General features: G+C 38.6%; 1 protein-coding gene across 12 annotated transcripts in view; it reads right to left on the bottom strand.

Annotated features, from left to right (window-relative positions):
• The window catches only part of cux1a (cut-like homeobox 1a), a 123,927-nt gene extending 102,064 nt beyond the window's left edge, over positions 1–21,863 (bottom strand). For 3 of the 12 annotated variants that reach the window (XM_056271555.1, XM_056271559.1, XM_056271561.1), the window contains exon 1: positions 21,670–21,857. In XM_056271555.1, the coding sequence (XP_056127530.1) occupies positions 21,670–21,732 (63 nt within the window). In that variant the 5' untranslated portion in view covers positions 21,733–21,857. Of the gene's footprint in view, positions 1–21,023; positions 21,229–21,669 lie in introns of those variants that run through there. The other 9 variants (XM_056271554.1, XM_056271558.1, XM_056271557.1 and 6 more) reach the window with 7 other exon arrangements.
• Between the last annotated feature and the right edge of the window lie 1,771 nt (positions 21,864–23,634).

Genomic DNA, 23,634 nt, shown 5'->3' with positions numbered 1-23,634 from the left:
AGTGAATCATCAAAGCTGTCCACACTGTGTGCATGACTCAAAAAAGCGGTATTTCCTGCTAATGCACGACTTTGAATCAATGAAGGTTTCAACACTGCAACCAGGGCCTGACCGTGGCATAGGTGACGTGGCGGTTGTCTATGGCATAAAATGAAAGGGGGCGCCACATGAGAGGCAAGAGCACCCTAAGTTGCACCCTAAGCAAGAGCACCCTAAGTTGATACTCTAATAATATCATTTTGGAGAAACAGATTTGACAAACCCTAGTGTCTGTACTCTGGAGAGTGTCCAGGGGTTCTTTTCATTTCTTATTTCATCCTTGCTTCCTTTCTTTGCATCTTAGCTCCACCCCCTTAGGATTCGAGGGAAGGATACACCCGTGTATCCTCACTCATGACTCCTCAGGAAGCTTCCTTGCTCCTCATTCCTCGCCTCCTTGCGGTGCAATTAGAGAGTTGAGATGTCCTTCAAGAAAGATGGCTAAGTTTGATCGGTTTCCGGGTCACGGGCTGGAGGAATCATCAATTTGAGTATTGAGAGGCAACCAAAGGGTTTCTATTTACAACGTTGAACAATGAAGCCAATCACAGACATGTTCTTGAACGCAATGGCCAATCAGAGGTTTAAGTTAGTCAAAATACAGTTTTTGTTCAGTGCTGACTGAGTTCAGCACACTTTTTAGTGATTATAAAGGGAGCCCTCTTTGAGCGTGTTTATAACATAGACTGTAAAAAAAGATGGACGACGCACCCTCACTCTCTTCAATTGCAGAAAAGTGAAGCCGTCAATGTCCCAGTATGGCGCAGACATCTTGTAATAGTTGACAACAGGTTATGTTGGACTTGGATTAACTATTTTAAACACTGCATCATGACGTGATATTAATACATGATCATAACACGTTAATTATGAATGACAGTGCAGTTACCATTGGTATTAGTTGGCTTGTGGGGGGCGCTATCCAAAATCTTGCCTAGGGCACCAACAGAGCCTGGGCTGGTCTTGACTGCAACTCCGTAATTTAAAATATAAAACATTTACACTGCAAGTGCACAACTTTGAATCAAAATGCGTATGCGTAAGTTTAGACTTCAAATGTGCAACTTCTTATACACTGACTGTAAGCATGTGACTTTGAATCAACAAAGCTGTTTACACTGCAAGTAAGCAACTTTGAATTGAACAAAACTAAGAAACTTTGTTTTAAAGGAACTGTCACTCACTTTCAGTGAAATAAAAGTCTAAGACCTCCTCAAAGGATGCATCATGGACACTTTAATGGGGATGACATTTCAGGAAATTCCAATAGCTTTTTTTTCTTTTTGACAAAAAAGTGTGGGGGGTGAATACAACAATGATTGAATTGTTGAACAGTCAGCATGTATACACATCGAGCTGCTAAAACACAAAAGATGGTGACATAGCAGGTGGATCAAAAACATATTAGCCAGTTAAAACATTACTTTAATCTCTCCATATTTTTTCCTGGACTGTGTTTCACATATAAACAGCCCAACCTGTTTTTTATGTCAACTGATCAAATCTACTCTTCATGTTTTCAGTTGGGGTTAATCTCCCTGCGTATTAGCATGTGACCTTCAGCACCTCAGCTGCTGATTAGGCGTTCTTGTATCTTTCACTCGCATCACACCGGAAAGACAGGAAAACATTTTTATGCAAGTTAAGTGGGCAGAGACATGCTACAGCGCTCCACGAGTGAGGGCCGGTCATTCCAGACGGCACGCACCGCTGCATTAAAACAGTATAAAATAAAGTTCAGCACACTGTATGAGAGCGATAACATTCCCTAACCAAAACCGGACCACAATTCAATTCAGAGCCTGTACTTAATTGGCTCAGTGTCTTAAAGAAACAGTCCATCTTTTACTCACCCTCTTGTTGTTCCAGACCCATATGATTTCCTTTGTTCCGTGGAACTCAAAAGGATTTGAAGAATGTTCAAGCTGCTGTTTTATGTACAATAAAAGTGGATAAAGACCAGGGGCTGTCAAGCACCAAAAATAAATAAAAAAAGCATCATAAAAGTTGTATATGAGTCGACACGTGCCATATTCTAATTCCACTGTCAAAGCTGATGCACTATATAGCAGTATCACATCGATTTTCAGAGTATATTAGAGATTAATTAATCGAGTTGTGCTTATTTACCTAGTAATTAATTTATTAATAAATATTATATTAAATATTTTCATACTGTACATTATAATATTGTGATGCCTAAATTTACTTTTAATGGCCTTTAAAATGACATGATTTTTATTTTTTAGCTTTTGTATTTAGATAAAATAGTATAGAATATTAATACCAGACATGACACGCAAGTAGGCTAATTATTGGTTTATCAGCATCAACAAAAATGTTGATATCTGTGCATTCCTAATTTTTGAGTGAATGGGTCATGATGACTGGTTATGAGACATGCAAGAACAAATTATGTTTGGCATAACTATGTCAAACCTGGTGTGTTGCAACATTATGATGTTAATGATGACATCAAAGGAAACTAGTTCGTATGTGTCTAGTGGTACTTTTATTATACTTTGATGGATGATAATCTGGAGCTTGATGTTTACAGGTCACTATAAGAGAAAAAGACTATTGTAAACAATCTGCCAATTATCTTCTTTTGTGTTCCACAAAAAGTAGAAATCAACCATTTTTCATGTTGACCTATTCCTTGTACACTTACAGTAACTTGTTAAAAATCATACACAAGCATTTTAACTGGAAATATGTGAGATAGAATATGTTCCCTGTAATAAAACAATTAAAAACTGAACTTAAGCCCACAAGTCACTCTATTCTCAAGTTCTGCGTTCAGAATGGAGTATAGCACTCGCAGTAGTATGTACACAGTAGGCCAGCAAAGATGTAAGGCAGTGTGTGAGGTAAACAGTAATCTGGCTGCTATTGTGTTGGCACTGGTCTGTGTGTATATGTGTGTACTGGCTCTCTGCCATCGCCGGCTGTGACCTTAGAGAAGGTGCAGAAATACGACTGACCTTCAGCGCGCCTCAGTCAATCAACCCTCATCTGAAACACTACACAAGTCCGACCTTCATACATCAACACAAACACTAGGTCTCTAACAGCATTAGACAAGGCAACAAAGAACTCCTCCTTTAGATTCACTTAAAGGTAAACATTCAAATGCTTTTAACACCTCCAAGTCAAAGCTAGGTGTTTATTTAAGGGGGAATTTTTCCCAAAAAGCTTGTTTAGTTCATATAAAAGTGGCGATGTAGCATTAGCAACCGCAAGAAGTGACACATAACTGCTCACAAAAGTATAGTAAAGGAAGGGATTAAGAATGCGTCAGCAGAAACGTTCCCGAGCCCGGAGTGGAAAAGCTAAACTCAAACACTGACTCAGCGAAAAAAAGCTGCTAACTTTAGTTCAGTGAGTCGCCAACCCCCCCTCGAGCACCATCCCCACGACTCCGCGCTGCCATATTATCCAGAACATTATTTTGATTGTGAATTTCCTTCCATTGCACATCTGCTGAGCTGCCCTGAACTCAGAATATGCTTACGTGCCATGTCTAAATACAAAACACAGTCAAAGGAATATGCAATATCGACATAATAAGAGACTGCATGGGGAACTGTTCTACACAGACCATGAAAACAGTCACGAAAGCAGCTGGGGGGGGGGGGGGGGGGTGGGGGGGGGGGGAGGATATGACGAGGATAGATTGGTGGTGAGCACTATTTTTGGGCATTAGAACAAATGAGAGATCACAGGAAAGTATTCGAATTTGAGCCACTCTCACATAAGCACAACAGTACGAAAGGTTGGAGCATGTGCATTGTGCACTCCACAAGGTCATGTTTCCAACTGTTAGTGAGCACTTTTGTAGTACAGAACCACAAAAGGGTCATGGTGATGAGAAAAAATAATATTTTGGAGGAAAATAGGAGCTAGGATGAAATATCACATTTCAATGCTTTTGTGCTTGGAAAAGTATATTTAAAATGCGGAGGGGAACACAAAAGTTTTGGGAGTGAACATAAAAGCTTTTTTTTTAATCACCATGTCACCATTAGGGCCCCGTAGCATAGCAAGCTGATAAATAAATAAATAAATACTTTCAGCAAAATTGTCTCAATTGTTCATTTTAGTTCATTATTTTTATTATTATAAATGAATTAATTACTAATTAATAAATACTAATGATTTTTACAATCGAAATTAATCAACCTTTAATCAAGGTAAAAATAAAATAAGCTGAACTTGCTTAAACTGGACAATGACTTTCTTCTAGAGTTGCTGTACAGCCAAAACAATCTTTGTTGCATTAATTTCCTGTTATCACTGTAAAGCTGCTTTGAAACAATCTGTATTGTAAAAAGCGCTATATAAATAAAGGGGATTTGATTTTATTTCAACTTTTTTATTACTGAATGTTTACTTGGGTTTAATTGCAAAATATCTGAAGAATACATTCTACTGTATTAATCTAATTTATTCAAATAAACCTGTGAAATTTTTAGGAATAAACTTATTTAAAATTGCATGCTCAATATCATAATTTTTTGCCGTGAAACAAAAATGGATATTGGTTTTGATTCTGGTATTGATATTGACTACTAAAAATCTTGTGATTCGTGACAACACCCATAATCCAAAACCACATTACCGTCTTCATCGATAAATGTTTATCAATGCACACTAGAACTCACTGTATGCTCTAGAAGCGTTGATACACAAAGCCTCTCGTCTTTTTTGGTCTTTGTCTGCGAGACACAGAAGAACACCTCAGCCCTCATAACCTCAATAATGCATGAAATGCGCTGCAGCCCGCAGACTGAGCTCTCCGAATGCTTTAAGTATTTATCGCGAACAGAACGCTATCAGAGCCGTTTCTAAATGGGCCTTCCCTGCCAGCTCTTTTTCGATTATGTTCGTGAGGATGAATGACCACCTCAACGTTGCTGTTTTTGTTGAAACGCAGAAAAGAACCTGCAGTGCACCTGCCCAGCTATGTCTATATCCTAGCGACAGAGCTGCAAGAACAATTAAACCCATCGACGCTAAATTAATCTGAGAGCATCTGTGAATGGCTGATAATCTCTGTGACCTATTGAAAGTTATTACCACTATGACTAGCACTAAAACAACCTCACCCAATATGGAGGAGCATCATAGCTGAAATAACGCAGTTATGGAACCAAAAAACGTGGAACAGAAAAGATGATGTCTCAAACAATGCATTTCAATAGGGTCCAATGTAGTTTTGGATCCCAACATTCTTCAAAATATCTTCATTTGTGTTTCACTGAAGAAAGCCAGTGATAAAGGTTTAGAAAAGACATGAGGACAAGTTCTCGAGGATCAAACCTCCCTTTAACCATCCAGCACAAATGAAATGAAGTAGGGGAGGAGATGTAGATGAGAAAAGCAGTGAGGAAATCTATCCATGCTTGTTTTCTTAAATTTGTTTTCCATTTCAAAGGCTGGTTTGGGGTTTCAGCAACCCTCTCGTCTCAATAACATCGGTCTGAATGGGATAGAGGGAGCACAAGAGGGCAAGAAAGGAGAGAAATAAAGAGGCGGAGAGCAGGAGAGAGGGGTCCCCCTCTGTGTTGGCCAGCTTCCAGTGAAAGCTGTTCAGAACATGGGAAACATGGTGTCACAGCGCAGTCCAATCAGCTCGTCTGGCCTGCGGTTTTCCCAGCGAGTACCGTCATGAGCGCTCTTCTCCTTCTACGGGTCCGCTTTCACTACCATGCCTCCGGGAACAACAAACTCACGCTGCCAAAGCACGACCACACACGCGCAAACACACACAATGGCAGATGCAAACGCATACACGCTCTCGTGAATGCACAAATACTACCCCCTACTTTTTCTTAGGCCAGACTTTGCCAAAAACGTCAGTTGGATTAGTCAGCAAAGCAGTGCATGATGACTCTCACTGGCTGGACATGACATCGCCAGACATACAAAGACACCAAAGGCTAATAACTAAAACAGAGAAAAAGTATATATATATATATTAATCATTCACATCACTTATTTCAGATTATCATTCAAATACTGTATGCACGGTTACTTCCTGGTTTTCGATAAGCCATCTCAGGGATTTCTGGTGAACTGTCAGCTGTCAAGAGGTCATTCTATACTTCAAGATCTGCCTTGGTTCAACATTTTAATTAATTCTCATTTTGATGAACAGATATCGAATCTTAAATCCAAGAATATATATTTTGGTCTATGCTGTTTTCAATTTCAGTACAAAAAGTTTGTAGTGTGATTGCCTCCCATCCAATATATCGCAATAAGCTTTGTTACTTTTGATATGAAACAAAGTCTGCGCTTTCGAACAATAAAGACCTTTTTGGCGCTTTTTAATGTGGCGTGACAAATAGCTGTCGTTTAGCACACGTTAACTGATCATCTCTTCCTCTTTACTTCTAGTTAGTGCAGGAAATAAACATGAATGAACATCAGAAGGTATGTTGAAAGATATAGAACGACCTTACTGAAATATAATCACTTAATCAGTGTTAAGAAGGCTAAACTTTACTTTCTGTGTCTGATGTAGCGGCCTGTCAAGTTGGACAAAGGAATTAACAATAAAGAAAAACAAGAGATCCTGGGAATATGGCATTTGCATTTTATAAGTGAACCAACTTGATGTTGGCCATGATCCATTTCTTTCAATGTTGGTAATCGGCTGAAAAAGTGAAAACTGATGGTGCAATTGAATTGAGGAACTGAGGGATGCAACAGTGCTCAGCTGTTGTTTAAAACGCTGAAATTTAAACATCCGTTTAATCTCTTTTTACATTTGAACAACTAAATTAATGCTAGGCCTGACTATTTAACTGACTAGCCTATATTCTGATTATAACCTATTACAATATTGATGCTGTTAAAGCTACCTCAGAAAATTGAAGATACCACACCAACAAGTGACGTTTCCCTGGAAGTTTTCTAGCTGGCTTATATTATTGCGGAAGTTCATGAGAACGTTCTGTGCATATAGCGGATTTAAAACCTTGGTCATGTGACTGTGCCGTCCTCAATATAAGCAACAACATTCCAGTGATTCTGAACTTGTTTGAACTTCCTGGAAAAGGCAGATTGCTATCAGACATTTCTGGATCGATCCTCTAATTTGGAATTAGCACGAGAGCAGTAGTTAAAACTTGGAACTATACCAGCAGCATAAATAGTGCAGAATATTTCCCAGAGACTTAAACTGACGACTCAGACACCAGCAATAGTTGCAGACGGTAAGACCGAAGAAACGTGAGGCAAAACACGATGCTTCTACTCATCAACTCCCATTTTTTTTCCCCCTTCTATCTCTGGCCTCGGATGCAGGTCGTGTAAATCCATAATACGCACATTCCAGCGTGACAGATATGCATCTCTCCATAATGGAGGTCTTGGATGCATTTGGAACATGTATCTGTGTGTGGATGTGTGTTTAACTGAGATAATACCTCAGTGTAAGTGAAAGTCCTGGATTAAAAGAGAATATTCGCCACCTGATTGCTCGCAAAGATAAAGCAGACCGTTAAATGAGGGATTGAGATGTTTTAGGTGGGCTGAGGTCTCAAATCATACCATCAGCACTGGATGTTCTGTCTTGTTAAGATCAGAATTTGTTCTCCTTTTTATTTTTTCCAATGCCAGTTTGCCTGCCCAGTTCTTATTTAAAAAAAACTCCAAAGAAAAAGACAAAACAATGTGCTTTTATATATAGCAGCCTATAAATATATATATATATGTTTTAATAAAAGAGTACAAAAAGAAATGTTTACATTTTTGTTTTATAATAAATATTTTATTTAACATTGTGCAATGATTTTGTTCACAAATAAAACTAGGAATGTGTATTAAAGTAAACAGGGTCAATATTGATTTCATGTTGCCTTTGTTGTACAAAATGAACAACATGATAAAGAAAAAGGATTGATATGCATACCTGTAAAACAAAGCACAAGAAATACAGATATGACAAATCTTATGTAATAACTACAACAAAATGCAAAAATCTATGGAAGACCGCAGTCACAAAGCCCTTTTCAGTATGTCGATATTTATAGTGATTTGTTTCTGCGCGGAGAGGTTCAAGTCTGTTTAATTATGCTGTAACTCCCAGGACGCACAGCGGTCTTTTAAAAAGCATGTTGTTTGAAATATTCTCTGGATGATGGCCAGGGAAGCCATCAGTGTCAGATGTACATATTGGCCTGCCAAAAGAAATAGTCCAGTTGAACTGAAGACAAACACCTCAAACAATCCTGCACAAACTGATAACTATAACGTCACTGGGTAACTTTGAGAAATCGTACAAATAAAAGAGCAATTTGCCAAATAATTATCTTGATTTAAGGGGCGAGAAGAACAACCACAAAGGGTTGAGAAAGATCTCTTTTAACCACCTAAAAATGTTGCAAGTAGCACAATAACATGGTAAAATGCAATTGTGTCAATATAGGCCAGGTGTGACGTTCTCATAAATAAGCAAAAAAGGCTCCCCTGCTAGCCTGCTATTTTCATTCCCTCTTGCTGAAATTCACCTGATATATTTGGCCTTCTGATCTCCTCGGATCTGTCTCTGATATCCCATGGGACCGAGGAGAGCACATCCTCTGCCCGGCTGCTGTTAAGACTAATAACAACACCAACATCCCGCCAATCTCTCTCCACTGCAAGCTAGGCCAGCCAGGCAGGGGCCAACACACACACATGCAAGTACAACACACACACACACACATCTGATCAAGTACAGTCCATTTTCAGACACTTCCTGCTAAAAATAATTACCCTCCTGGAGACAGAACCTCGCTGGAGGCTGCACAGACATTTTGTATAAAGAGAGAGAACAAGGGGATGAGGAAGTGCTGGAATTAAAGGGGCAGCGCGTGTACTGGACTAATCCAGAGATGTCATTGTCAGACTAAAAAGCAGAGTAAGGTTTTACCTTTGCTTATAGTAAACACATCATATGTAACAGAGAGAGTTTACAAATAATATGAATGGAAACTCAAGGTTGAGAGTTTTTTTTTTGTTTTTTTTTTATTGCTGTTTTAAGAAAATGAGAAGATCCAAACTAACAAAATACAATAACTATACCAATACCACTCTTTAGGTCATAAATTGCAAGAATGAGGAAGTTAAGATGGATATTTTGATAGCATCCCTGATTTAAACCTACGTTCCAAAAATGGTGATAAAACTTATTTTAGACCAACTTTTTTTATCATATTTTACATTAATATTTTACTTACTTTTTAAACTAAGACCTGATTGAAAACATAGCCTATCATCTTTTTGAGACATTTCAGACTTAATGCATATGGAATATCATTAAAAGCCTGGGGGGTGAAATATAAAAAATAAAAATAAAAATACTGAAATATGTAATCTAATTAAAAATCATTTTAGAATTGAGCTAAATCATGACCTACATTTGAAGAACCACCAATGTTTTGCATATGATATCGTAATCAGCACTAACGATAGTGTTCATACCCCCGCGAACAAGCAAGTATGGAGGTCTGACCCCTCCCCAAACACTACCACCCCCCCTGTAGCGATATTCAAGCATGAGCCATCGGCAGAACAAATCACCAGAGCAGCGCCGGGGTCACAGTTTCTTCACCCCCCCAACATGGAAATCCATGTCAGTCTCCCTCCCCATGGGCACCATTTGAAAGCTTAATATCGTTTTCCAGCCACTAACGGCATCTGGCTTCCATTTCCACTCCTCCTGGAGGTTTTCAGGTCACTAATAATAACTGTTTCAGGCAAAAGTGAAAGTTCAGCCAAAGTCTAGCTCCAAGCCAGATCAGGGAGCCCTGCTGCTGCTGAGTGTGAGGTGGAGCTGCCCGGTTCCCTAGGCACCGAGGGCCCCCGCAGAGGATTTTGTTTTGTTTGGGTTTTTAAAGTGCTGAGCCCAGGCTGGCAAGGGACGTCTGGAGTAAAACCCAAAAGTGTGTATGTGTGCGAGTGCAAGGCAGAAGGGAAAAAGTGCGGACAAGGAGGCTAAAGGGTCTCCTGATTATTTCCCATTCTCACAGAGCACTTAAACCACAGCTGGGTGCGAACTCTTCGCCATGGCTACCTGAGACTCTCCAAGAATAGTAATGGAGCAAGACGGCACTCAAAGTTCTGAGATTAACTTTTCCGGAAACTTTGAGGCATTCACAAAATGCTGTCTTTCCCCCCAACCGTCCAGACCTTCCTACTAGGGAATTGTGGAGAGTTGGTCTAAAATAAGTGCCTCCAAAACATCACCTCAGTTTGCCTGCTCTTTCTTAGACCAGACAATAACTGTGAGGAGCAAATTGAAGCGTAATGTTTATTTTCTCAGAAACGGCACTAAATTCTTCCGACCCAAAAAAGTTCCTTGCTCTGAGCCTCAGTAACACTCTCTTCCCCTGTTCTGTGCTGAAACAGAAGAGGATCCTGAGAGATCTGGTTTATGTTCCCCTGTTATGAAGATTAACCTTCTTTATGGACACAATTACTCATCCATACAGGATAAGACTGCAGCTAAATTAGGAGCCACCATCATATCACATAATGTACTGAGCATCTGGGGCTCCTCAAGAATAAAAACTCCTCTAACGGTGTCCAACGAAAACTCCTGTTTTTACAGACACACGCTATTCTCATAAGATTATAAAGTCTAAGCGAGCTTACATGATAGTGCTTATGAAAACAAATTTTTATTTTTTTATATTTATATATTTACAGTATTGTTCAAAAGTTTGGGGTCAGTAAGATTTCTTTTTATAAAGAAATGAATACTTTTATTCACCAAGGACGCATTAAATTAATCAAAAGTGACAGTAAAGTAATTAATATTATAAAAGATTTTCTATTATAAATAAATATTGATGATAATAAGAAATGTTTCTAAAGTACCGTACCAAAGAAGCATATTAGAATGATTTCTGAAGGATTATGTGACGCTGAAGACTGGAGTAATGGCTGCCGAAAACTAAAATAAGTGAAAATTTAAATTAATTATATTTCACAATAGTACTGTTTTACTTTTTTTTTTAATCAAATAAAATGTAGCCTTCCTGAGTAAAAAAAAAAAACATTAAAAAAATCTTACCAACCTCAAAATGTGATGATTATATAAAACTGGGTTGAGCTAAAACCTGAAAAAGAAATTGTTTTATTTTAAAAGAAATTTAGAAATGCATCTCGAAATGCCTGAATTTAATTTCATTCCGTTGTGCTTGGGTCAACTGTTCTTGAACGCGTCTTCAACACACTCTTATGACAACCTATGCAAGAATTTGTTCAAGAAAGCGAAATTGTAAGATTATAACTTGAATGGTACGAAAAGGTACAACTTTAGGTTTTATTTTTCATATTACAATCACTGTTAGATTTACAATTCCATTTAGATTTGGGTCGTACGTTTTTGTACTGCCCAACACATGCAATGTCTTACAATTTTGCCATCTTATATGAATTATTAGCTTCTTAAAAAAACGGGTTAAAAAAATATCTGGGTCAGATGGCCCCTAAAACAGCATTCACTGTCTACCCCTCCCCCCCTTCCAATTTAAACATTCTACATTAAATATCTTCTTTTGTATTCCACAGGGGAAAAAGCCAGGTTTGGAAGGGTGAGTATGTGATGAAAGAATATTCAACTCTCCTTTAAGAACAATTAGTTGACTAGTTTTTTTAAAATGTACTTTTGTACATGCCTAAACCGCCAAAGTCAATAGGCCACAAGGCCTCAACTTTATACAAACTACTTTTTAAAATTATGATTACAAACCTTTACATTAAACAAATTAGGTAAATGCACCAGAACAAAACGTATGAAGGTTGCTGTGCATGTGCCCTTCCTTCCAGTTCTTATTGAGGAAGGCTATTTATATCTCTAGGATTACGCACACAGCACAAGGTTAAAAAAAAATTGGCATTGGAGTCTGGAGTGGAACTGTTTCTGGGTCTGCTGGTTAATCCATTCACTTAGTCACAAAAACACCTGTTTGTGCTTGAGACAGCAAAGTTAAACAACAGTCCAGATGTCTCTCGACAGAAAGCGCTCAAAAGGAAGTCGCCGCGCAACTTAAGACCAGCGGACAAAAGAGTGTGTCACCTTACGACAGGTATCCAGATACAGCCATAGCACTTTCTCAGTTGGCAATCAAACCAAGGCTACATGCCAACCAGAGAGAGTCCGAATGAGAAACGACAGAATTAAAAAGAGTTCAAATCGAAAAAGAGCTTGGGTCGTCCTGCCAAAGGGTTGGCATCTTATGTAACCCAACACAAATGTGATTCATCCTTCATGTGGACACAAAAGCTGCAAAAGTCCAACTCTTCCCGCACACAGTCATCAACGTCAACAATCCGCAAACCTCCGACTGCACAAAAACTCTGGGCTGCTGTCAGAAATACCAACTGGCAACGCGAAACACAGACCACAGCTGACCTACTTATTCACACCTGATTATGCTGGCACACTACACACGATGCAATATGGCGCTACATCCTCTGGCCCATGCCACGGTCAGCAACAACGCAGGGCTGTTTCAGCAGTCTGAGTACATTTACAGCTGACGGGCGCTGATGGAAACTCCAGCTTTTCAATCATCTCTCGCAGTGAGCGGTAAGAAAACGAGAGAGGGAAGGAGAGCGAGAGAGATAAAGGGAGAAAGAGAGGTGCGCGCCTCCTCCTCGGCTCAGCTGAAATGGACTGTTCATAGCCCCCTAAGAGCTGGGCTTTTATCAAACATGGCATGTGAGTGAGATTCCAGTCTCTCGAGTCTCCCACACATTAACAGTTCCGACTGCGAGTCTTCGGCCTCTGCCGCCGTGTGCGATCGATACTCTGATATTTAAAGAGCAAATACAATCTCTATTTTTCAAACAAAATCTCGCCCAGTAAATTATCGAGCGAGGGACGATGTCTGCCTGCTGCTTGGATCAAATACAAGATCATGACGAGTCATTTTGTGTTGGATAAATAGTGGTTTGGCTTCACTGTTAGCTAGGCTATATTTTACCAATAACTCGCAGTTGAGATGAATATGTAACGGTGTTTGCAAACAATTTTAGTTATGAAATGCAACATATTCTGAGGATAACAAAATTGCAGTGTAGGCCAGGGCAGGAAAAGTGACAGGTGGCATCAGTTCTGAGCGCTAGCTAATAGTTTCATCAATAGTTTGTGGTTTGTGGTCAACAAGAAACCGTGTTTGCAAACAGTTTAGCTATCTGATATGGCACAATTTCTAGGATAATAAAATATTCAATGATTTAGGATGAGAAAAATGACAGTTTGGTGGCGTCAGTTTAGAGATGGAAGACAAACATTTGTATCTTTGGAATAACTTGCATTCATCACCCACAAAAAGACCTGGAACTTGTATTTATAAAGTAAATGCAGTCAATTTTGGTTTCATGTTGATTTTGAGGAGGCGAAGTCACCAATAACTAGCAGTCAGGTTTAACGCTAGCTAGTTTCACCAATATTTTGTTGATTAAATTCAATATTAAAGATTGAAGTGTTCAAAAACCTTTTAACTTCTGTAATGAGACATTTCTGAGGGGAACAAATATTCAAATGATCTAGAGTGGTATTTTCCAAAGTTTGTGAAAAGTCATTTCAGACTCAGAGCCAATTACTGTACTTTTCAATAATTTTGATTTTATGTTAAGAATCCAGAGTGGGCGATAACTATCAAACCTTCGTGGCTAGCAAAGTTTGAATCGTTCACCACTCGTTCAAAAAATTATAGTAGCCTAACTCAAGGGTTGCTGTAAGCTGCATATTGACCTCCGGCGACTACAGAAGACAACAACGAGATGAAAAAGCATCCAGACACAGGAAGACTCACCTCATTAGTTTTATGCACAGTAAAGTCACAGGCTTTGTCAAGGCCTTTGATCTCAGCGGTTGTGATTTTTTAAACATATCTGCAGCAAATTAGTGTGGCGCGGCAGAGCCTCGAAATGGCAGCGAAGACTGGAAATAAAAACATGCTCTTCTCATCACAGAGTTGGTAAATCTTGTATGAAAACAATAGATCGGGTTGCAGCGTGAAACGTTCAAAGATGGGGCAATCACAACAAATGGTCCAGCTAGGTTTAAAATGGCTGCTTACGACAGACTCTAAACCAACAACCTGCATAAAAGCACTGGAAAACAATGAGAACAACAGTCATAATTTATGTTTAAAACCAATCTATATGACATGGAACAGATAACATGGAACAAAGAGATAGTCATAATGATTTTTAAAGAAGTATAAAATCTGTTTTGAGCGACAATATACAAAAAGACCATTTGGACTAAACTTCCCTTTAAGTATCTCACTTTATCTCTCTCTCCTTCGCTCAGGAAAGAGGGCAATCGGAGCAGATCTCTTTCCCATGGCTCTTAATTCAGAACTACTTCCCTCAAACTCTTTCCAGATGTTTCTGAACAGAAGCAAATAAAACGCTGTTCTAACCTTTTTCCACAGTCTATCACAGTAATAACCTGATGCATTGTTTTAACACTATTTTACATAAATATTACTCAACAGTTCATTTTTCCCCATTCAGGGCTTTAAGTAGTTTTTGAACGGCCACCAGGAAACAAATGTTAAAGCCCTAAAAGGAACTGTAGTTTTCTAACAAATGCAACCATTTGAATTTGTAGTTTTCATGTTACAACTTGGGATTGTAAAGCTTTAAAGTCAACACAAACTGCAATTTCAACCTATTTTACTTCCTTAATTTTACTTCCGACACATTTCCAAATTAAACTGAATATCCAACAATAAAAACTGGAGGTCAGAACTTTTTATCCATGAGGAATTGATAAGATCATAAAAAATTGGCCTTATTTAGGCTATTAGAATAAAGCCAGATCGAATGTGAGTTTGCTAAAACAATGCCTAGCCATTTGGCTAATAGTTAACATGATCAAATAGCCAGGGCTGTAATGTCAGCAGCACCAAAGGAAAATTGTTTCAGAAGAAAGCTAATTTAAAACATTTTGATGAAAAGTAAAAAGGTTTTTTATGCTGACTTAAAACAAAGTTTAATACAGAAACAGACCATTATAGTGCAATTAAACTTTAGTTGTCTTCTGCAATAGGCTTTATGCACAGCTTCACTACTTCCTGAACTTCAGCCAGCCCTTTGTTTCCTGTCTGTCATTATTGGACAAACTGATTAATCCAGGTGTGCCTGATTATTGTTACTGAGGCCAGGCACACCTGGATTAATCAGTTTGTCCAATAATGAAAGACAGGAAACAAAGGGCTGGCTGAAGTTCAGGAAGTAGTGAAGCTGTGGCATAAAGCCAATTTACTCTTTTTCTCAATTCAGTTGCTGTAAAACAAATCAGAAGCGTTAAATTCCTTCAAACTAAAAGAATTTCCAGAGTGCAGGCATGTAGACCAAACACGCCATAAAGTACGATCGAAAGGAAGCGAGAAAGAGAGAAAAAGAGAGGAAGAGAGAAGGGGTGGGAGGGGCGAGCGCTCTCATCCCCTCCTCCAACTTGGGTTCTATTTGAAATGGACGGCTAATTATGCTGGTGGCGTCAGAGTTCTGGCTTCCCTGTGTGGGGCGGGAGGGGAGCGGGCCCCCTGTGAAACCCCAGCCCTCAGACACAGCGAAAGGGGGCAGTCAGTGAGGTAATGACCGTGTGTATGAGCGTCTGAGAGAGGGTGACGGAGAGAGAAAGAGAGAAAGAGTGTGCTGGCACATGGCCTCCCCCCCTGATTCCCATGGCCACTGAATTCTTCCTGCCATCTTTATCTCCAGCAACCGAGTGCAGAACGATCAGCAAATGAAAGAGGGGTCAACACGCACACAACAGCCTATAAAAAGCACTCCCTTAAACACTTTCATTAACTATTTGGCCACTTCATATTACATAGAGTCCAGTAAAAAAATATCTATTTAAGCATGTATACATCTATAAATATATTTAAGCACACGCCGTTTCATTTTATACACAAGTTATACATTGGGGGCAGGTGAAATGCCTTAGGAACAATTCGATTCCCTCTTTAGACCGAATAAAAATACATCATCATCATCAAGTTTATCACACAAGAACTGAGTTCCCTTTAAAGGAGCTATACTGGGGCCACCATAGCTAGCCTGCAATGATCATATGAGATGGTAGACAACCCCACAGAGAGAACAAACTTTTCTTATTTTAGATTGCAGCACCTAATAGACTAGGTAATTCAAATACAGTAGGATTATCAGCGTCTGGGCTGATCTGGTACTAGAACAAAGGTGCTCAAGAACCGGATCTGAAATCACTCACCTATTCTTTTCAGTGACAAACTACGTTTTTTTAATAACCAAAGCAAGGCAACAGACTGAATCTCCTGTCACAGCGCAGCAAAGGAAATCGTAATGTGAAATCACTACAGAGTACAGACAACTTAATACTGTGCATGAAATATTCCTCATGTCTTTACGAATATGAAAAAGCTATTAACGTAAACAAACCACACAATTTTGTTTTCTTCATTTTTGTACAATTCAGTCCAATTTAGCCCAAGTGGTATGTTTGGCTCCCACATTATATTAAGGCCCTGTCCCAAACACTTGTGGTCTTGTGGAATTACAATGGCCGCTGTTTGCGCGTGTCCGTTAAGTCCACAAGAAGTGTCCAATTTGTCATTTTAGGTTTCAGAATGTTGCTCGCGAGGGCCCACCTTCCAGCCGATATGCACCCTTGATGCACACTTTTGGTGAGCTCCACAACAGACTTCTACCCAACAGTCAAAGCGGCATTACGTCGCGAAAGTATGGACTCTGAGGAAGTTTGCGAGAGCTTAGGGTTCCATTTAGGACAGGGCCTTAATGTCTTTAACTACTATGTACCAACATTTAAATTAATCTGCTGATACAATGCACTTATTGTGTAAACATGTTTTTACATTGCACTTACATTAGAAAAATACCTGGGCAATACTTTATTTTACAGTGTCCCTAACATGTAGCCTACTTACTTTACTAAAAACAGTAAATGATGCATAATTACATGTAACTAGCCACAAACCAAACCCTAAACCTAACCCTAACCCTAAAATAAGTACATGTAGATACTTATTATTACTCAGTAGTTAAATGCTTTATTACACTGTAACACGAACACCTTAAAATAAAGTGTAACCAACACCTGCAAGTAAATATACAGCTGTAATTAATTTCTGTAATAATACCCAGTTAGTGTCATTACTACATTGTATGTTCATGCAAAACAGGACTGTAAATAAAGTGGTACCATTACTTCTATTACACTGTTGTTATACCAACCCTTAAACCTAACCATACCACCAAACCTGTCCTCAACCTTACCCGTGTCTCACCTCAAGAGCAGCAAGTGTTTTTGCAATTCAACATGAATAAAAAAAAAATTATGCAAGTACATTGTAGTTTAAGACGCCTAATATAAAGTGACTTTTTTCTTAAGTGCATGCAGCATACTCAAAGAGCCTTGTAGAATTTATTATGCGTCTAAATTGTGAAATTAGACAAATACAAGAGTCAATTGAAGTGCTTTACTTTAAGGCTAAATTTGGAGAGGCCACATGCAAATATGTGTGTTGTTTTGGGGCCTCATATAGTTGGCTTGGTTTTGAAGTGGTCAGGATCTGAGTCTGTGTCAATGTGTGGGGTGGGCTCCACAGAGACGCTGTTGTTCTATTCATCTTTCATGTCAGCATTAAAGCCATGCCTAAAAGTAGTTTACCCGCATTTTCGCAGACACGTGGCGACATTCCTGCTTACTTTTTAGGGACTTTCCCGTGTCTTTCGAATACAGTCAGGTGTCAGTCAGACAGTTATTACCAAAACCTCAAGTCAAAATACATCAATTCAATAAGTGATGTTTGTGGTTTTAAAAAAAAAATTATATAAAAATACTCCAATTGCAGGTGATTAATCTCCTCAAAAATATTCAGTCACACTTTAATTTAGGGTCCAATTCTCACTATTAACTAACTACTAAAGGGGTCCTATAATGGTTTTTCACTTTTTCAACTTTAGGCTAGTTAGTGTGTAAGGTTGCTGTTTGATCATAAAAAAAAATCTGCAAGGTTACAAAGCTCAAAGTTTGATTGAACAGAATCCCTTTTTCAAGAACTACAACGAACAGCTTGTTTGGACAACGCGATTTTTCCGAATCTTATGAAGTCACAATGGTACTCATTTAAATAATCCCCGCCCACGGAATACGCAAAAAATGGGACAAGGCCTGGTTGAGCTGCATTAGAGAAGACAGTGTTGTTGCTATGTCAAAGAGACTATTTTTCCAAAACATTTAACTCATTTGTTTGACCTTCCTAAGGCTGACAAATTTAAGAGTGGTTAAAACTTATTTTAAACACTGTTCCTGAACATTATAAACCCAAATGTTTATCTGTGCACTGCACATTTTATGGAGAACAGCTTGTTTTCTGTAGCTTTTGTAAGCTCTCGCTTTTGTAAGACGGTTCACCACTCCTTAGGAAAATTAACTTTGGTTTTGTGATCAATTACGATTACCATAGTTTTCCGACAAAAATCACGTTTGAATGGTGGATAACATCGTATCTATAATATATTAAATAATTTTTTTACAAAAAACATACCACTCTGAAACGTCCTGTGAAATCCGTGCTAACAAAGTCTGTGCATGAAATCCATTCTGCACAATCATCTTGTTTGTTAACATTGTCAGGGTCTGAATCGGGCTTGAATTGGTTTGAAATTGACGCCATCATCAATATTTACACTAGAGATTGAGAAGACCTCACAGTTATGGAGGGGCGGGGCATTTCCCAAACACGTGCTAAGTGGTACCAATCACAACACACTGGGCCAACTAACCAATCACAGCACATTTCGGATTTCGGAAGGAGGGGCTTCATCGAAATTGAGTGTTTGAGCCAGACTGGGAAGAGAGAGATGCTGTAATAATATAAAATGTAAAAAATAATTTGTTTTTTGAACAATCAAGCATGAAAACATATTCTAGTACACCCCAAAAACAAAATCAAGACTTCGTAAAAAGGCATAATAGGACCATTTTTAACTAAAATTTTTGCCTCAAACTCCTAATTACAGCTTATTAATAGTTAGTAAGGTAGTTGTTAAGTTTAGGTATTGGGTAGGATTAAGGGATGTAGAATATGGTCATGCAGAATAAAGCATTAATATGTGCTTTATAAGTACTAAAGTCAATATCCTAGTAATATTCATGCTAATTAGCAACTAATTAACAGTGAGAATTGGACCCTAAATAAAAGAGTTACCATAAGAAAAGCGGATGATAGCACAACTAATGTCTAACATCCAAACCTGCTGAAACTCTTCACAGGAATATTATAGAAGATCTCTAAGACACCCGTGCCAATCATACAGTAACCACAAAGGAACCAAAAATGCAACAGATTACACTCGTATGGTGTTTAGGTACACAGTGTACCGCAGCCGGCCCATGTGCCCCTCATTAAAGATATCAAACAGATTTTAAAGTCATCACAGGGCCCCAACGCAGGTCCAGACAAGAGAGTCTGCTCACATCTTGATGGTGACAGTACTGCTTGCGTCAATCGCTAATCTCTCTGCGTTGACGCACAAAAACTCGGGACCACACACTAAGGGAGGTACACTTACACCTGACCTGCATCCACAGTCCTCAGAGCCACGTGGTGACAGGAGGCAGCAGGTGACACCGGCAAACAAAAAGTATTGGATATATGAGACAAAAAGGTCTGCTTGGAGTCATACATTTGGGGAAATTATAATTCAGACGACTTTCTGTCTGGTGTGGTTTTTGCAGGGTAATCCGAGACATCTGATTCACATAGAGGCATTAATTAAGCTTAAATCAGTCGAGTTAATCAGGAAAAAAACAGGAAATAGATAAATAAAGTAATTTAAAACCTAATGAAAAATTAAATTTAGAGCAGGTCTGAATAAAAACACAAAAGTAGCCAGAAACAAAACAAGATAGCGTCCATGACATCATCAATGCCTGAACTCGCTGATGCCAGTACTTATCAGCCTGGGAGACAGATAGAAAGAGAGAGAGAGAGGGAGAGAGAGAGACCATGAAGGAGGGAGGGAGGGGAGGAAGAGGGGAGGGAGGGAGAGCACTGAAAATTTAGAGTCACCACATCAGAATATGCCTAGCTGTGTGTGTGGTCCCTTTATGTTCAAAAATATACGTCTGGAACCTAATTAAATAAATGATTTTCCTAGAACACAACATAAGCATACAGCAAAACATCTGACATGTAACGAGTCTGGCAATGTTTGACAATTACAGATTAATGTTACACAAAAACTGAATAGCATCCCAGAACATAGTGCAACACGCACATAAAGTATTCTCCATTCTGCTTGAAATTAGTTTTATATTAGTATATTTTACAAAAAACAAAACAAAAAAACACATGAATTTGTTAAAAATGAGCAAATTCTTATAAACTTATAACGCAGAAAATCTAGTCCATCCAAAAAGATCGTTTACTTGTTACTATAGAGTTATATCGATTTTTACATGATACGTTATCGATTTTTAAATGACTCTTGATGCTTATGAAGATGTATAAATGGTTACTGGTAAGAGGAAATATAAAGTTCGATCGGAAAATAGGTCAGCGATTTCTTCAAGCTAAGCTTTGCGACCTCAGTTCATAAATACATAAACTCTTAATCAATAATTGATATAATCATGGGTCTATTGTTTATGCCTAACCAAACGCGACAAATGCACTTCATACTCCTACAGCACGAACATTACAAATAACGAAAGACGAAAGAGTTCTAACTTTGACACCTAATCGATTTTAAAAAAAACACAATAACAATATTATACCAAAACAAATGCAGAACAAACAGAATCGTTACGTTGCAACAACGTTAAAACGCTCGTTTGATCCAATTTCTGTAGAACGACAGAACACAAGTTATATGTGAAGGAAAAAAAAGACATTGCATTAATTTGTTTTGAATAACCATTTAGTCGGACTTTGTAACTGAATAACGAAACAAACCTTCTTTTCTAGTGTCCCACATCTATATTTCACAAAATCCTTCATCCGTTCGTGTTTGTTTATTGTTTTGTGTTTAATTGTTCCTGTCTGGCGCAGGTTTCGCAGCCAATTCCGTCTTCGATTTAAACTTAACTACTGAAGCTGAACTTTGAGTTTGCTAACTTTATAAACTTCTAGAGTCACACAAAAAGTGCTAGTAAACAATAAACGAGGTGAAATCTAAAAAGGAAGGCAGTCTAACACCTCTCTCGTTACTAAGCAATAACGTCTCGGTCCAGCACAGCGCCACCCGTGTAGCGCGACACACTTCTAAACACAAAATTATTTCAACAAACATACTATCTAAATCTCTTCAGCACAAACTATTCCCAAAACATCCCGGGGATGGAAAGGAGCAGGAAAGAATCGGGAAACCTTCGGGCTCCCATTGCCAAAGTGGCCGCATCCACCTTGACCGTGATGGTTGATCGATGGGAATTGAACAAAGAGGATCAATTTCCGATCAGCGCGAGAGCCGCTTTAATCAATGGGCACCGAACCCGGCGAAAGAGCCGACGCGAGAGCGACGCGCCAGCCTCTCAGCGCGACGCTCCCCGGGACCGGCTTACCGGCACACACAGCGAATACAAAGCGAAAGAGAGCTGACCTGGAGCTGCTGCAAATCAAAGCGTTTCCAATATTGAAACATCGATCCCGCATTGGCCGCCATCTTGAGACATATTGAGACGGAATGAAAGGCTGATAGAGAGAGCGCGAGAGGGGCTGGAGTTCAGCGCGAGAGAGAGAGAGAGGCGGGGGAGCGCGCGCAAAACACGGAGCGGAGCAGATCGAACGGCGCGGGCGCGCGCGGAATGGAGTTATCGAACGAACGCCAACCTGCGATATTGAATAGGGCTACTGAAAACAATTATTGAGACCGTCCTGAATAAAAGGCAGAAAACGCGGGATGGAGTTTCCGTGTTCAATCGAGCCCCCTGTGGCGCAGGAGCGGGAGGGGGATGCTGGATACGTTTTATCCGTTATAAGAAGAGAGTTTATACGGTTATTGATTTTTTTTATCACTATAGATAGATATTGCGAGACACTGATCAGACCTGACGTGAGGCGAACAACGCGAACGGAACCCGTAGCTTATGTGTTTTTTTATGCTTCATAGTCAAATCAAGAATCTGCTGGCCTGTTTTTTTGTATTAGCACACCTGATATATTGATTTTTGATATGGTTTTTATCTTTAATCCCATTGAAAATATATCAGATGTTCTTTTGTGTACGCTATCGTCTTATAATGTGTTTATAATGTGTTTGTTGTCTAAATGTCCACTTACCCTCTGTTTTGTAGCCTACTCTAAAACCAATACATCTATTATATTGATTTTATGGGCAATCTTGCGTGAAGAATGTGGATACGGCGATCGATAGCTTAAATAAAGAGAAACACAACCTAGCTCTTCTCCATATACATACTGCATAAAGCAATTTGCATTTTAAATGGTAATGGACGGTGTTTAAGATGGAGGCATTAGATGGTTTGATGTTATATCATGAACCCTTGTCCGGTCGATTCCTGATGAATTGTAAATACTGCGTTTGAACTTGAACTTGGAGAGTAGCGCCCTCTATTGGGTGCATATAGTAGAGTCTCAACTCATTGTTCATGGTAGATGATCCAAAGTAGCCTAATCGTATTAATTGTTACAATTAGTGATGATAACCAATCGGTATTTAGCTGGGTTAATTCCTGGAAATTGATTACGCTGATTAGATGAATACTTTATTTATTAAGTAAAATGGTATTATTATTATTCAATTAGGCCTACTGGCGATTCTTGGAAAGTAAGTTTTTAAATAATATAATAATAATACTGTTGTTGTTATTTTTATTATTATTGTATTACATAATACACAGACAGAAACGCACACACACACATACAATATATATATATTAAGTAAAATATTATTATATTACATTATAAAAACATAATAATTCATATATATATATATATACACTGTATATATATATATATAGGCCTATATATATAATATATGATAATTATTATTTTAATATACGTATATGTGCACATTTCATATTATCTGAACGTTTGCTCTTTTACTGTAAAAAGGTATTTAATAGTCAAAAACTGAAAATAATGCAGAGAAACATTTTTTGTTGCAAAAATGTTGCTAATTTCTACCTATACTTTAATGATCCTTTCAATACAGTTTTATCACGTTTTTTATTATTTTGTAGATTAGATTCAACTTTATTGTTGAACCTATAAAATACAGTTCGAACCAACTGTGTAATTAGTAAAACAGCATTTAAATAAGAACGAGATTGTGATCATTATAGTACAAATATATTTTTATATTAGCCTACCATGCAAAAGAAAACGAGTAGGCTATGTAAAACCAAAAATAAACCAGGAGCTATATGGAAGAAAGTCAAGTGCCACGGTTTAAACCTTAAGTGAACAATGAGCAATTAACCTTCATTTATACAGCCGGATTCCAGAGTTATGTTCCCATTAGTTACGTTCATCTGTAAAGCAGGCCTGCTTCTCACCCTCACCACCGCACACAGAGAGGGGGGTTTCAGATCAGACCCTGCAG

This window comes from Rhinichthys klamathensis, unplaced genomic scaffold (genome assembly GCF_029890125.1).
Source record: "Rhinichthys klamathensis goyatoka isolate OS25496 unplaced genomic scaffold, OSU_Roscu_1.1 h1tg000321l_1, whole genome shotgun sequence".
NCBI lineage: Eukaryota > Metazoa > Chordata > Actinopteri > Cypriniformes > Leuciscidae > Rhinichthys > Rhinichthys klamathensis.
This window is presented reverse-complemented; position numbering and strand designations above follow the sequence as displayed.